Genomic DNA, 14,903 nt, shown 5'->3' on the forward strand with positions numbered 1-14,903 from the left:
TCCTTGCATGGCTTGCCTGCCCCTCTCCAGGTCCCCGCGATCGTGCCTAGTCAAAGAGCAGTTTGCACCGGCCCCGTGGCCACGTGTCTGTCCACAAGCCAGCCTCTGCTGGGAGGGGCGTGGTTGTGATCACAGCTGCTCTAGTTGAGTGAGCCCCAGCAATTGAAGATGAAAAACATGGCAAGTCAGAGAGTCCCATGTCTCTTAAGAAACCAGACAGGCTGGCCTGTCTCTGCCTAACGGTCTCTGTGACCCCTGTTGGTCACCTTTGGTCTGTCTTGAATCTTGCACTGATAATACCAACCAGTTCTGATACCAGTTGCCTTCCCCCCTGGTGATCTACCTTGAGCTGACCAGGCCTGGGTCTACACGCCTGCTCCACCCGGCCGCCCATGTAGACAGCGGTCCAAGCTTTCTCTAGGAGTGAAAGCACATCCTTGTTTCTCTTGCAAAGTAGCAGGACCTTAGCCAGGTGCTGTGGCACACTCTTATAATCCTAGCTACATGGGAGGCTGAGGCAGGAGGGTTACAAGTTCAAGACCATCTTGGGCAACTTAGTTAAGCTCAGTGGTCGAGTACCCCTGGGTTCAATCTTCAGTACTGCTGAAACAAACAGACAAAAAACAAACAAACGTAGCAGAACCTTCCAATATGAGGCCGGTCCTACAGAAGAGTTTGGAAGTCATTAAGCCCCCAAGTGCCACTATTATTGAGATTTTTTCTTTAGAATTTCCATAACTATTTTAAAAATTTATTTTATTAGTCCCTTGCAATTACACATCATGGTGAGATTTCAATGTGATAAAGAAATATACAGCTTTTATAGAGGGTGGGAGTAGCAGAGTGAGGCGTGGAACAAAATATATCAAGATTTTTAAGTAGAATTTGTGTTAGATTTGTAGTTTCATTTAGAGAGAGTCTGGGTCTTTCCTGTAGTAAGTCTCTCTACCAAGGAGCACGAATTTTTCTTTTGTATTTGTTGGTGTCATTTTTAAACTCTTGGGTCTTTTATCTTTATTCCTATCTTAAACATAATCTTATTTTTCCTCCTAGATTTAATTGCATACTGATTGCATATGATACACACTCCCAGATGCAGCTCTAGATCCGGGAAGAATTCCCATGGCCCGTGGGTTTCTGCGTGGAATGACTAATTTCCATAGGCCTCACTACTTTTTCTTAAGAGAGAATTTACTCTTTTTTTTTTTTTTTTTTAGTACTGAGGATGGAACCCAGGGGCATTCCACTTCTGAGCTATATACCCCTAGTCCTGTTTTTTAATCTTCATTTTAAAACAGGGTTTCACTAAGGGCCTCACTAAGTAGCTGAGGCTGTCCATGGACCCCGATCCTCCTGTCTCAGCCTCCCAAATGCTGAGATTATAAGCGTGCACCAACACAGAGAACTTAACTCTTGGAGGACATGTCCCCTTCCACTCACATCGTCACCTCAAGTGGCTTGATCGTCCCCAGCCCCTGGCTCCCGGGTGGCCTCTCTGGGGGGCAGGAGTGGCCTGACGCCCATCTTCCAAACGCAGGTGTCCGATAGCTCTGCGGCCATCGTGCCGGCCCAGTACATCTGCGCCCCTGACAGCAAGCACACGTTCCTCGCGGCCCCCGCCCAGCTCCTGCTTGAGAAGTTCCTCCAATACCATAGTCACCGCTTCTTCCCGCTGTCCCTGAAGAACCACAGCCACCCCGTGTTGTCTGTGGACTGCTACCTAAACCTGGGATCTCAGGTAACTCGGGGCATGGAGTTCACAGGGCAGAGAAATGCCCAGAACAGGTGGACTAGCGTCTGGGACTCTATACAGTAGCCCTTGGTTTCCATGGGGATTGGCTCCAGGACCCCTCGGGTACCAAGATCTATAGATGCTTTGGTCCTTAGCGTAATATGCTGTAGTATTTGCATAAGACCTCTGTGCTTTCTTCTGTGCATTTTATCATCCCTAGATTGCTCACCATGCCAAATGCAATGTCAGTGTTTTGTATGTCATTGCAATGCTGTATTGTTTAGAGAATAAATGCCAAGGGGGAAACATCTGTATATATTCAGTACAGACACAAATTTCCCCCAAATATTTTCCATCTGTTGTTGATTGAATCCCTGTCTATGGATGGACCCCGTGGGTACTGAGGGTGACTGTAATTAATATTTTTTCTCAGGTGTTTTACTTCCAACCCTTGGCATCTGGCAAATTCAAGGCAGAGAAAGCTGAATTACTTTGCCCAAATAGAAGGTGTTAGGAATCGAATTAGATTCTGAGGCCAGGACTGATTTTATTATTTATTTATTTATTTAGTGGTACTGGGGGTGGAACTCAGGGGCTTTTCTACCTCCAGGCTATACTCCCAGACCTATTTTATACTTTATTTGGAAACAGGGTCTCACTAAGTTGCTGTGAGCCTCACTAAGTAGCTGAGGCTGGTTGTGAACCTGTGCGATCCTCCTGTCTCAGCCTCCCAAGCGCTGGGATTACAAGCGTGCGCCACCACGCCCGGCCAGGATTGATTTTAAATGAGTTCATCTGGGTAAAACTTCTGAAACTGAGATTTAGGATATAGATTTGGAAATAGCATGAAAATGTGTCTTGCCCCTTTCCTGGATCTTGAGTTTGACCAAGCAGTCGGCCTGTGTTAGAGGTAACCCCCCACCCAGGATAAGGTTGTTGAGTACTTCGTGGAAAGTGATGTTTCTCTCGGGTTTCTTCTCTTTCAGATCTCTGTCTGTTATGTGAGCTCCAGGCCCCACTCTTTGAACGTCAACTGCTCTGAGCTGAGGTTCAGCGGGCTGCTGCTGTACCTCTGCGACTCCTTTGTGGGTGCGAGCTTTTTGAAGCAGTTTCATTTTCTGAAAGGTAATTCTTCTTTCCCGGACCTTGTCTTGAATGCTGACATCAATCGCAGCTCTTGAAAGCAAGGCCTGTCATCCTCGTTCTTACTGCCTATGGGTAAACTGAGGCTCAGAGAAGGAAACGGACTGCCCCAGGTACCCAGAAAAGCACCAAAAAGCCGGGCTGGAACTTGCTTTTCCTTCTGCCCTGTTCAGTAGAAACAACTGAGACATGTCCTTTTTTGGGGGGTAAATGGCAGATATTTTCATCTTCTGAATTCTTTTTCCACCCATATCCTTTATATCAGTGTCCGGGTGCCCCCAGAGACTTCCTTCTGGAAGGAGAGTCCTGCAGACTCCTTTGTCTTTTCTTCTGATCTTTCTCCATTCCCTGCTAGAATGGAAACTGACGGACGCTTATTCTGCCAGCTTTTCAAAATGATTTCCCATCTCTGCTTCCAGTTCCAATCACATTCCCCCGCCCTCGGCCCCTTCCCGTATCCTTGGTTGCCCTTTGACCTTCCTCTCTGGCAGGTATTTAAGGAGCACCAGCTGGGTGCACAGCCTTGGGAATAGAGCAGATTTCTCTGCTCTCTGGAAATGTTTTCTCTAAAGGGAAGATTTGGGTGGGTGGATCGGGAGGGGGAGAGATGTGAAGGAAGCCCCACCCATGGGGGCTGTCTCTGGGAGCAGAGCAGAGGTGAGGGAGGATCCCAGGGCTGGGCGTGTGGGCAAGGGTGGACACAGCCACGGGGCTGGGAGAATGGAGACGGGACTTTAGCTGTGAGGTGGGCGGGCGAACCAAGGACTGAGCCTGATGGTGCTTGATTTATATTACTGTTTTATTCGGTACATTGTACTTCCCCATCATATCAGGATATACAGTTTCAGACAGACGCATGCACATAGTTCTCGGTTTCTCCCACTGGTCCCTCTCTCCTCTGTCCCCTTTTCCACGCATGTCTTCAATCTTGGAATTGGTAGATGTTTGCCTTTTTTTTCCCCCCCTATCAAATCTGTCTCCTTCCTCTCTTTATCTTTCCATTTGCCTCCTGTTCTGTTCTTCAACTTTTCCTTTTGTCTCCATGTTGTCTTCTAACCCAACCTGCCAAATCCCAGTTGCCCTGTCTCGCTGTGACTAATGATTATTCAGCAAAGAACAGGACACCCACTCGGTCACCCGGCGCTCCCGCCCAAGCAGCATCCTATGTCTGGTTAATGCCGGGGATCCGGGCAGTCCCTGTCCTTGGAGATGTTCACCTCTTAATCTTCTCACCTCTGCCGCTGCCCACGCAGGTGCCACCTTGTGCGTGATCTGTCAGGACCGGAACTCGCTCCGCCAGACGGTGGTCCGTCTGGAGCTGGAGGATGAGTGGCAGTTCCGGCTGCGGGATGAGTTCCAGACCGCCAACGCCAAGGAAGACAGGCCGCTCTTTTTCCTGACCGGACGGCATATCTGAGAGGCATGGAAGAGCTTCCGGGAGAATGGGGTGGTCACGGCCCTTGCGCTATCGGGGGCCGAAGGCCCAAGGATCATGGGGTGTTAGAATGGGAGGCAGCCCCAGGGACTGTCTGCTGTGCACCCCCACTCCACGGTGCACAGTGACCCTGTGGGTCCCATGATGGAAGGCGACAGAGTCAGGAGGAAAAGTCCCTGATGGGCAGGGTCGAAACCCTAAGATTTCTGTGTTCTGGGCCAGACCACATCGCCTTGGGCTACCTTGAAATCCATTTTATCAAGAAGTTGTACCTACAATCCAGCCTTTAGATGCTTCCCTGGACAAACACGACTTTTGATTCAGAAGAGTCTTGGATACTGTTGTAGAGGCGCCGGTATTTCAGGCGGGGGACCTGATCGCAGTAAGATTTCAGTGTAACCTTCTACAAAGCAATATTCCAAAGGAACATTTTAACTGTCAAGGCTGGAGACAAGAAGAACTAAGAAATGGATCTTTTTAAATTAGAATTATTGAGTTGCCTGCGAGTTTACGATTAGAATCTAGCCCAAAGGCATCAAATATAATCATGTAAAACAAATCGCATTTTACTTCAGAGCAAATATGATTTTATTAAAATAGGATAGAGTAAAAACCCTCTTTGAAAGGGTGGAATTAAAAAGGGCTTTAAGAAGGAAATTGAAGTTATACAGTTTGACCTAAAACTTGCCTTACAAAGGAAGGAGGACCAAATTGCTTACTTGAATAAAACAATAAAAAGAACCAAAGGGATATATAAAGTACTTAAGACCTAGACTAACGACTCTAATTTATTGAAGGCAGTTTTCAGTTCCTTAGATATAATGTTTTCTCATTTGCATGCTTGGTTCCTTTGGGAGTCTCTCCGGATCAGAGAGGAGCAGGCCCAGAGAGAAGCAAGCCGGTGTGTGTGATGAAGTCACACTTTCACAGGCTGTGGGGATTCTGTGTAAGCCGGCATCTTAGAGCGCCACCTACGGGCCAGGGGCGTTGCATGATTATCGTGAATCCTTCCCGCAGCCTTTCAGGTTTGAAAGGACTCTTCCCATTTGAAAGACAAGAATGTTGGGCTGCAAAGAAGAACCTCTTCAAGATCCAACAGCTGGAAATACCAGAAGCGCAACTCAATCTTCTGGTTCCAGGACTCCACAGGCCAGGTCTCCTTGCATTTCAGTGTGGCCCACCGCTAAAGGAAAAGCTTAAAGATGATAAAATTAATCCTCGGAAAACATTCTTCTTTACCTGCGTTTTGTGTCCACCTTAGATATTTATAAGCACTCTGATGGATACCAGTCCAAGAAGAAAGGGTTTTAAAAGATAATGCCAAAGAGTTCATGTTGATCTTCCCCTCCCCCGGGAAAAAGTTCGCTGGTATAAAAGATTTTGATCAATGTTTATAAAATGATCACTTTGTATATGTCGTTAATCCTATTTTGGAATAAAACCTGGTCTTCTTTAGTTAAATTTGTCTTTTGTAAATAGAAGCTTTTCTGTCATTCTCCCCATTTTATTAGTTAACTTAAAGTTGGAAAAAAACCACCTAAACTAATACTCTTGTTCGTCCTGATCTTATAAATAAAACTTACAATGCTCTCCTTGTTTCTTCGGTGGGTATCGATTGCATCATTCTCAGAGGAAGTATCATGGCCCATGTCTTCCAAGGGTTTCCGCTTAGAATGGGCAGAGAAGGCTGTCACAAAGGCGGGTGGTTTAGGGCACTCTGGGCTTCAAAGTAGCTGATGAAGATGGGTGGGGCCTGAGGCGTCTGTCAGGATAATGGACAGGAAGGGGCTGGAAGCAGGGAGGCTGTTTGAGTTCTCTGGGCTCTTCCTGCCATCCCCCAAACACCACCCACCCGGCTGTGCAGCAGTGGCCCGGGCTGGAGCAAGGGAAGGACCTCAGCAGGAAGAGGGTGTGTGGGACTCACACCCTCCGCCTATTGGCACTCCTCTCTTCGCAGCATGTTCTGCCCCCAGAATCACTTAAGACTGTGTGATAAAATATGCAAACAGGAACTCCCTCTTGTTGAAATAAATGCAACAAAAGCTCAGGAAAAAAAAATACAGGAAACACCATGCAGTGAGAGGAAGAGGTGATAAAGGGAACAGGAGTCTATGAAGCAAGTAGAATGAAAACCGGTGAGATGATAACCCGGGGACATAAATATCAACTACAGGTCTTGGAAATTAAAAGAGTAAAAACTAGAGAGCTGGACGGTGTGGCTGGAGAACTGGTGAGACCACAGTTAAAAAAATGCTTGTGATATCAGCCGGCTGTTTCAGTCCACAGGGGCACAGATGTGGTCCAAGATGCCTGATGACAGTAACGCAGAGCAAGGAAGATTTATTGCTTACAGTTCTGGAGATTTCAGGCCAGGTTATATCTGTGGAGCTCAGGGTATGGTAGTGAGACACACAGAGAAAGCAAGGGATCTGCTCTGATATCACAGAGACCAGAAGCAAGAGAGAGAGAGCTCAGAAAGGGGGTTCAAGGATACCTGCATAGTCTCCAAGACTACACCTCCAGAGACCCACCTTAGTAACCAGGTCCCATCTCCAACATGGCTGCCTTATCTCTGAGGTGTAGGAGGCATTCTAAACCCATAACCATGGCCAAAGCCCAGTGTCTCCCCTGGCTCAGCTCAGCGTGCCAGCCCCCGGACTGCCTGGACCTCTGCCTATCAAGTGTACCCAAGGCTTTGCCGTTTCGTCTGCATGTGGGCAGCGTTCTTCCTTCTGGTGAGTCCCTCCCTCCCTCTGCTTGGGCTCTTACTACTCAAAGGACGCCTCCTCAATGAGGCCAACCCAGACTGAGTGCCCACTAACAGCACATTTTCACTTACTAGGGGTGTTTTTTGGTCGACCTCCTTTAGGAAAGTAGGAATTTTGTGAGACACCCTTTGCTGTAACCCCAGAGCCGTGAAGATGCCCAGCACATGATAAACACCCACTGAATGACTGGGTGATCATCTCATAGCCCAACATGGCAGCTGGGGTGGGAATGATCGACAGTGGAAGAACTGAGAAGATATGGAATAAACTGAGCTAAAATTTTTAATTTACTGGGGTGGCAGCAAATAACACATTAAATACATATGTCCCAAGACATTCAATGTGATTGCCAGAAGAAACAGAATCTCGCGTCTAAAAGGTTAAAAGGAAAATGGCAACAAAGTCAATGAATCTAACTCAGGGCAAGGGCAGGCTGGGAAGGGGGCAATAGGAATGCTTGGTAGACAGGAAGCAAAAGCAATCCAATCATACCTCAGTAAAACTACACATGAATGGTTTACATTCACCCAATAACAGGTGGTGGCTCTCAGACTGGGTAAGACAACTATCAGAATGAAATTTAACATTAAAAAAATAATAAATGGCAAAGAGCTTTTTAAGGGGGGATCACTGGAGGTTGAACCTAGAGGCATTCCAGCTCTGTTTTCTTTTTTCTTTTTATTATTCTTTTTGTGAGTGGTACTGGGGATTGAACCCAGGGACAGTCTACCTCTGAGCTACACCCCAGCCCTATTTTATTTTTTATTTTTGAAATGGGTCTCACTAAGTTTCTTTTTTTTGGGGGGGGGGTGGTACTGGAGTTCCCGGAAGCCCTTCTACCTCCGGGCTACACTCCCAGACCTATTTTATATTTCTTTTATTTGGAAACAGGGTCTCTTAAGCCAGCGAGGCTGGCTCCGAACCAGCGTGATCCTCCTGTCTCAGCCTCCCAAGCACAGGGATTTCAAGTGTGCGCCACTACGCCTGGCTTCTCACTAAGTTTCTGAGGCTGACCACAAAGGTGCAATCATCCCGCCACATCCTTCCAAGTATTGGGATTATAGGTGTACGCCACCATGCCCGGCTTTTTTTTTTTTTAAACAGGGTATCCCTGAGTTGCTGCTGGGGAGCCTCACTACATTTCTGAGGCTGGCCTCAAACCTATACTCCTCATGTTTCATCTTCCCAAGTAGTGGGATTACAGGCATGTGCCAACATACCTAGCTGGCAAAGAACTGTTTTAAGTTAAAGTTACAAAATTATCTAAGGAGATAAAAATGACCAAAAAACTAAAGACGTGCCAGCACTGCTGAGATATGTAAAGCAAAAAGTGTTAAAAATGTGAGAAGAATGGGTAAAACTAAGTAGCCGAGGCTGGTCTTGAACCTGTGATCCTCCTGTCTCAGCCTCCAAGTACTGGGATTACAAGCCTGAGACACCACAGCCGGCTCTGGCTTTAGTTTGAGGGAGGACCGTGAACGCAGGCTGCTTCCAGTGTCAGGAGCTTTCTCTTTCAGTCTCCTTGCTGGGGCAGACTTCCCGGCTCAGGGCGATTTAGCATTTTAATGAACAAAATAGTTGGAAAGGCCAGTGAGAATTTTTTAAAACCCTTCATGTCTAAAGAAAAAAAATAAAAAAACAAGAATTCTCCATTTGTCATTCCCAGAGTACACTGTCCCAGTTTCCCTTCTTTCTTTCTAAAACTCTGGGAGTTCTCATTTTTCTCGCCTGGAACCTGTGGCGACTCTAGTGCCAGTTCTTGATGTCTAAAAAGGTCTTTCCCAGGGGGAGCAATCCAGCCTGCCAAGTAGGGGTTTGGGTGGTTTTAGGGGTTGAGCTGTGTCTCCCAAAATATATTTGTCTGAACCCTGAAACCTCAGTATGTAAGCTTCTTTGGAAATAGGGCCATTGCTTATATACCTAGATAAGTTAAAATAAAATTATACTGCAGAGAAGGGAACCCCTAATTAAGGGTGGCAGGTGTTCTTATGGAAGAGGACAGCGGCACACACGAGCCCGCAGTGATGGATCGAGCTCAAAGCACGGCATCAGGGGCTGGGGGAAGGGGCCTCCCCTCGGGGCTTGGAGAGTCTGGAGAGCTGGCAGCTGACTTCAGACGTGAAGCCTTCAGAAGTAGCTGAGAATGAGTGGCTGCTGTTTTGAGCCAGGCAGCATGATGTTGTTTTGCTTTGTGATGGCAGCTGCGGGAAACTAACCAGGCGGGCAAGGCCTGTTTTGTCTTTCAGAGTTTAGCCTCAGCTTCTGACAAGTTTGACTCTGATTTCAGGCTCTGAGACCAAGGCTGATGAAATCAACACTGTAATGGACGCGCTTGATCTTGACAAGGCAAGCAAGCAGTCCAGCCAACCACCCAACCACCCACCCAACCACCCAACCAACCACCCAACCAACCAACCAACCACCCAACCAACCAATCAACCAACAAACCACCCAACCAACCACCCAACCACCCAACCAACCAACCAACCAACCACTCAACCACCCAACCAAACACCCAACCAACCAACTCTGCAATCAACCAACCAACCACCCAACCAACCACCCAACCACCCAACCAACCAATCAACCAACAAACCACCCAACCAACCACCCAACCAACCAACCACCCAACCAACCAACCAACCACCCAACCAACCACCCAACCAACCAACCAACCACCCAACCAACCACTCAACCACCCAACCAACCACCCAACCAACCACCCAACCCCCCAACCAACCCCTAACCAACCCCCCAACCACTTACCCATCCGAAACAACTTAAAGCTTTTAAACATAGAACTATAATATACATTTAGGAACCCATAGCATCTCTTTAAAATAATGACAGCTTTCCATTGTTTTTAGAAGTTGTGTGCCCCCAATTTAATAATAGTTATCTCTATGGTAGAGCTACAAGTTATTTTTTTTTCTTTTATTCATTTTTTAAAATTTTGGGATGACTACAGATTTGCTTGCAATTAAAAACAATAAGAAAAGGTTCTGTGTATCATTTCCTAGGGCTTTGACAATGGCAGGTTTTAGATGCAGTATAATTGCATGGCTAGAAGAATCTTTGTTATCACAGGTTCACAAGCATCCCCACAAGTCTCCCTGACCCTGTCTGCACCTACCAGATTCCTGGTAATCACTGCTACCTTCTACATTTCTCTAATTGTTGCAGTTCTTTTGGGGCAGTAGGTACTATTACTGAGCATATCCGTTATTCATGACATATTTAATATGTATGTATGTATGTATGTATGTATGTATGTATGTATGTCTTCGTTTGTTTATTTTGGTGCTAGAGGTTAAACCCAGGGGCATTCTATCTTAAAGCTACACCCTCAGCCCTATTTTTTTTTTAAATCTGGAAATAGGAACTCGCTAGGTTGCTGAGAGCCTCACTGAATTGCTGAGGTTGGCTCTGAACCTGTGATCCTCCTGTCTCAGCCTCCCGAGTACTGGGGTTATAGGTTACTGAGGCTATGACTCCTGGATATAATTTAATTCTTGACCCTCAGGGATAGCTCTTACGACACCCATTCCACAGATGGGGAAGCGAGGCTGGAGCAGGTAAAGGAACCTGCTTAGTCATGCAGGGAGCACCTGGCTAAGGCAGGAGTCCTTCTTGGCCTGTCTGGCCCCAGACTCCACTGTTCAGTGTCGCCGTCTGGGGCAGCAGCCGGGAGGACTCAACTTGTAGTTTTCACTTGTTATCTAGAGATTATACAAACAATAGTGTACAACAAAGCAAATCAAGGTGGTTTTGCCATCCTTCTTTCTCTGAATGTTTCTGATGCCAGGCACGTTCGTGGGCAGGTGTTGAGAGGAAGGCAGGTCCTATTCCAGGGACACTCCGTGGCAAACGCACCGTTTTCATTTTTTAAGCGCTTCCTTCTGGCCTTTTCTCTGTATCTGTGTGCTTTATCCAGGATGTCGTAATGTAATTTTGTCTCTTTAGCTTTTCTAGTTAATCTGATCACATCCTGTTTATGTCGTGAGACAAGTTCTGTCCTTACTCCTTGTTAAGTACAGAACGAACGACCTGACAAAGAGGGGTTGTTTTGGGTGATCATGGTTCCCTTAGTTCTGGAATGTTGGTCCTTTAATCTCTTGGCTTCTTGCCCTTGGAAAGCAGCGAGTGCTAGAGGATGCTCACAACGTCTCCAAGTCCCCAGCCTGGGTTCCAGGCCCCACTAATCGAGTAGCGCGAGGGGACCCTCACTTAACTACTCTCCCATTTCCCACATATAAAATGATGGTGGTTATAGAGACTGAGCATCTTAATCTGAAAATCCACATTTCGAAATGCTCCAAAACCCACAACTATTTGAGAGCGGACACGATTTTTCCACCCCTGACCTCATGGGATGGACCACCGTCTAAGTGCAGGCGGATTATATGCATTGTATAAAATGATCTACAGGCTGTGTGTGTGTGTGTGTGTGTGATGCACAAATGAGTTTCATGTTTAGATTGGGATTCCAGCCCCAAGGCATCTCATTGTGTATATGAAAATATCCTCAAACTTGAAATGTGTATATGTAAATATCCCCACATCTGAAATGTGAAACACTTCTGATCGGAAACATTTAGATAAGGGATGCTAACCTGTACTAGGATGGGCAGTCCAGGCTGTTGAGGACCTAGGCGTGGCGAGCTATTTATGTCCCTGACCCTGCTTGCAAATGCTTCAAGATACTTGTGAGTACACGTCTCCTGGGGCAACCTTCGTGCTGTGCCGTGAGCCGCTTCTTTCTTGGAAAATTGCCTTGAAATAAAGTTCCAGGGGTCAAATTGTAGTATCTAAGCTTTGGCCATTTTTTGGCTTTCAGATTTATTGTCGATTTGTTTTCCAGGATTATCTGACTTTCTCTCCCTTGGACGCATGACACATGGATGTCGCCCAATCACTGTCAGCGACACTTGTTTCTGTCACTGCCAGTTTTGTTAACCTGTTAGATCTGAGATGTTGGGCAGTCACTGCTTAGATTGTCATTTCTTGGGGGACTATTGAGTCTGATCATATTTTCTTAAGCTTGTTTCTTGGCCTTTGGGGTCTTGGTGTTCTTATTAGTGATTTGAATGAAATTTTGGAATAATATGTAAAGTGGTTCATCTAGTGTGTTCAGTCTTTTCTTTACATTTTAGTTGTATTGTTTCCCCCGTGCTTTGGTACTACGTACCAGAGAGAGCGAGCCGCGTGCATGTGGCCTTCCGTGAGCAATAGTCCACCAGGCTCTCCTCAGGTGGGATACGGGACAACGATGGTGACGCCAGTTGGTGTTTACCGAGCACTTTCTGGGTGGTACCACCTTGGGCAGCAAGGTAGCAATCTGAGTCCCTATACCTGCACCGGGGCTGAGACCTGTGCAGGTACAGAGAGACCTGCCCAAGGTAAGGCCCGCGGGGTCATCTCTGGTCCAGAACTGTGCTGGCCACAGTGCCCAGGGGTGCTCTGAGAAGGTGGCACCTGACAGTTCCCAGCAGTCCACACTGGCACTGCCGCATCACACAGGCCAGAGGCCACTAGGGTAAAACAGTGACACCGTGCCATCCTGGGACCTACATAGTGCTCCGACTGTGTGAACAGCTGTCCCCAAGGGGAAGGGTCTGGAGAATTTGGGTACAGTCACATGGGTCCCCACATGTGTTTTTCATTTGTGAATACTTGTAAGACATCTGAGCCCAAACTCTGAAAGTATAAAAGGACAGAAGAAGGTCGTAGACTCCCAAGAGAGCAGACAACTAGCAGTATGAATGATGCCACATGGTAACAATGAAAACAGCACCAGCTAAAATTTATTGAGCATCAACTGGCCGGTCATGCACCAGGCACGGCGCTAACCACCCTGACCTTCGCCAGCACTAAGAGAGGGGTCCTATTTTTCCCCTGTGTTATGTCGATGAGGAGCTGTGAGGCGTTATGTGACTTGCCTGAGGGTACGCGGCTGAGCGGGGGTCAGGGAAGTCCACCTGACTACAGAGCTGGGTTAGTGGTGATAACTTGGCTGGTCTGCTAGGCAGGTGAGAAGCGTTCTGTAACATTCAGGCGTTCTGTTTGTCCCGTTTATTCTTGCATGTCATCTAGATCACGGCTTCGGAAGGACCCCCAGAGCCGGAAGCTGTATCGATTCGGGCGGGACTCGGGGTCTTCTGGAGATAATGGCTGCCCGGGGTGCTGTTCGCGACACGGGAAGCCGAGAGCTTCCAGGAAGAGCTTTCTGAAGGAGGAGGACACAACGTTGAACAGGACAGGAGTCACGGCCGAGCTGACATAGAAGAGCGTGTTGGTCACCAGGTAGAAGTAGTGATAGAAATCATAGAGTGCGCTGGAAGAGAAACCGGAGGCCTGGTCTCAGGGCCTGTCGCCCTGCCCCTTCCTGCTGCAGCACATCTGCCTCCTGCTCGGGGAGAGGACAGCAAGGCTGCTTTCTGCTGCCAGGAAACAGGGTGAATGCAGCGAGCATTCCTTGCCACCGGCCGCCCTGGGCTGCTCTACCAGCCTCTCTGATCTGCCCCCGAGTGAGGGTTATACCTGCTGAGTGACGGGGCTCCCCGTCCAGGCCAAAAAGATGCTGGGAGCCCCAGGCTGCCGGGCATGGTCAAGGCAGTGTGGCTTCACTAAGAACTGGAAAAATATGGTGGCACCCACCTGTAATCCCAGTACTTCAGAGGCTGAGACCGGAGGATTGCAGGTTCGAGATCAGCCTAAGCAAGTCAGCCTCCTTAGGAGACCGAGACCAGGGGATCTCAGATTCAACGCCAGCCTCAGCAAGTTAGTGAATCACTTAGCCTGATAAAGATAAATAAACCAGGCATGGTAGCACACACTTGTAATCTCAGTACTGGGGGCGCTGAGATGGGAGAATCTAAAGTTTCGTGGCCAACCTCCATAACTTAGTGAGGCTTTCAGCAACCCAGTAAGATCCTGTTTCCAAATAAGAAATAAAAAATTGGACTGGGGTGGGTATAGCTTGGAGATAGAATGCCTCTGGGTTCAATCCCCAGTATTAGTGAGTAAATAAATAAATAAAAATAAATAATTGATAGGGGCTTGGGTGTATTTCAGAAGATTCAACCCCAGGACCAATAAAAAAAGTCTTTCTGAGAAGCTGATTCTCCATAGCAGTAAGGGTGGTGTGTGTGTGTGTGTGTGTGTGTGTGTGTGTGTGTGTGTGTGTGTATAAGGGGTACTGGCAGCTCTAGGGAAGGAGGCCTCTGTAGTCACAGTGATATCCTAAGAGACTTGTGACATCTTTACTCAGTTGGCTGTTTACCTTCCAATTAAATTAGAGGCATAGGGATTTCCAAATGGAAGATAATGAATTTTCTCTATTGATGTCATGAAAGGGTGTACAAGTCCTGATCTCCATCTCAGGGGCCCTTATCAGCTCACAGAAACACACCTGGAGTCTTCCTCCCTCTTTCCTTGTGATAACATGGGCTTCACCCCCTGCCCCGCCTGGAGACTTGTCTCCATTCTAGAGAAAGGCTGCCCTTAGCCCTGACCACCACCCATAAGGCCTCTTACTCACATGGCCCTATGGGGACAGAAAGGTTTCTAAAAAATGCCTTGTTCCTACATACAGCTGGATGATTTTAAGAGTACAGATGGGGCAGGACCATCTGGGATGCAGGCCAGTAATCCAGAGGCCCTAGCAACCGAGGGTCCCACTGGAGCCCCCAGGCCCTGCTGAATGCCCTCCTCCTCATGGTCAGGCCTCCTCGCCACACTTACTCAGTCCACCCCTCATCAGCGATGTAGCAGTACATGAGCCTGCGGATGTGGTACGGCAGCCAGCAGACAATGTACACAACCA

General features: G+C 47.6%; 1 protein-coding gene across 4 annotated transcripts in view; it reads left to right on the forward strand.

The window, feature by feature from the left end:
- The window catches only part of GREB1 (growth regulating estrogen receptor binding 1), a gene marked incomplete at both ends in the record, with an annotated part of 58,148 nt that extends 53,856 nt beyond the window's left edge, over positions 1 to 4,292 (forward strand). For all 4 annotated transcript variants that reach the window (XM_080711214.1, XM_080711212.1, XM_080711211.1 and 1 more), the window contains 3 exons: positions 1,538 to 1,738; positions 2,719 to 2,857; positions 4,129 to 4,292. In XM_080711214.1, coding sequence (XP_080567340.1) covers positions 1,538 to 1,738; positions 2,719 to 2,857; positions 4,129 to 4,292 — 504 coding nt within the window. The remainder of the gene's footprint in view (positions 1 to 1,537; positions 1,739 to 2,718; positions 2,858 to 4,128) is intronic.
- Between the last annotated feature and the right edge of the window lie 10,611 nt (positions 4,293 to 14,903).

Source organism: Muscardinus avellanarius (assembly GCF_963383645.1).
Source record: "Muscardinus avellanarius genome assembly, chromosome: 15".
Classification (NCBI taxonomy): Eukaryota; Metazoa; Chordata; class Mammalia; order Rodentia; family Gliridae; genus Muscardinus; species Muscardinus avellanarius.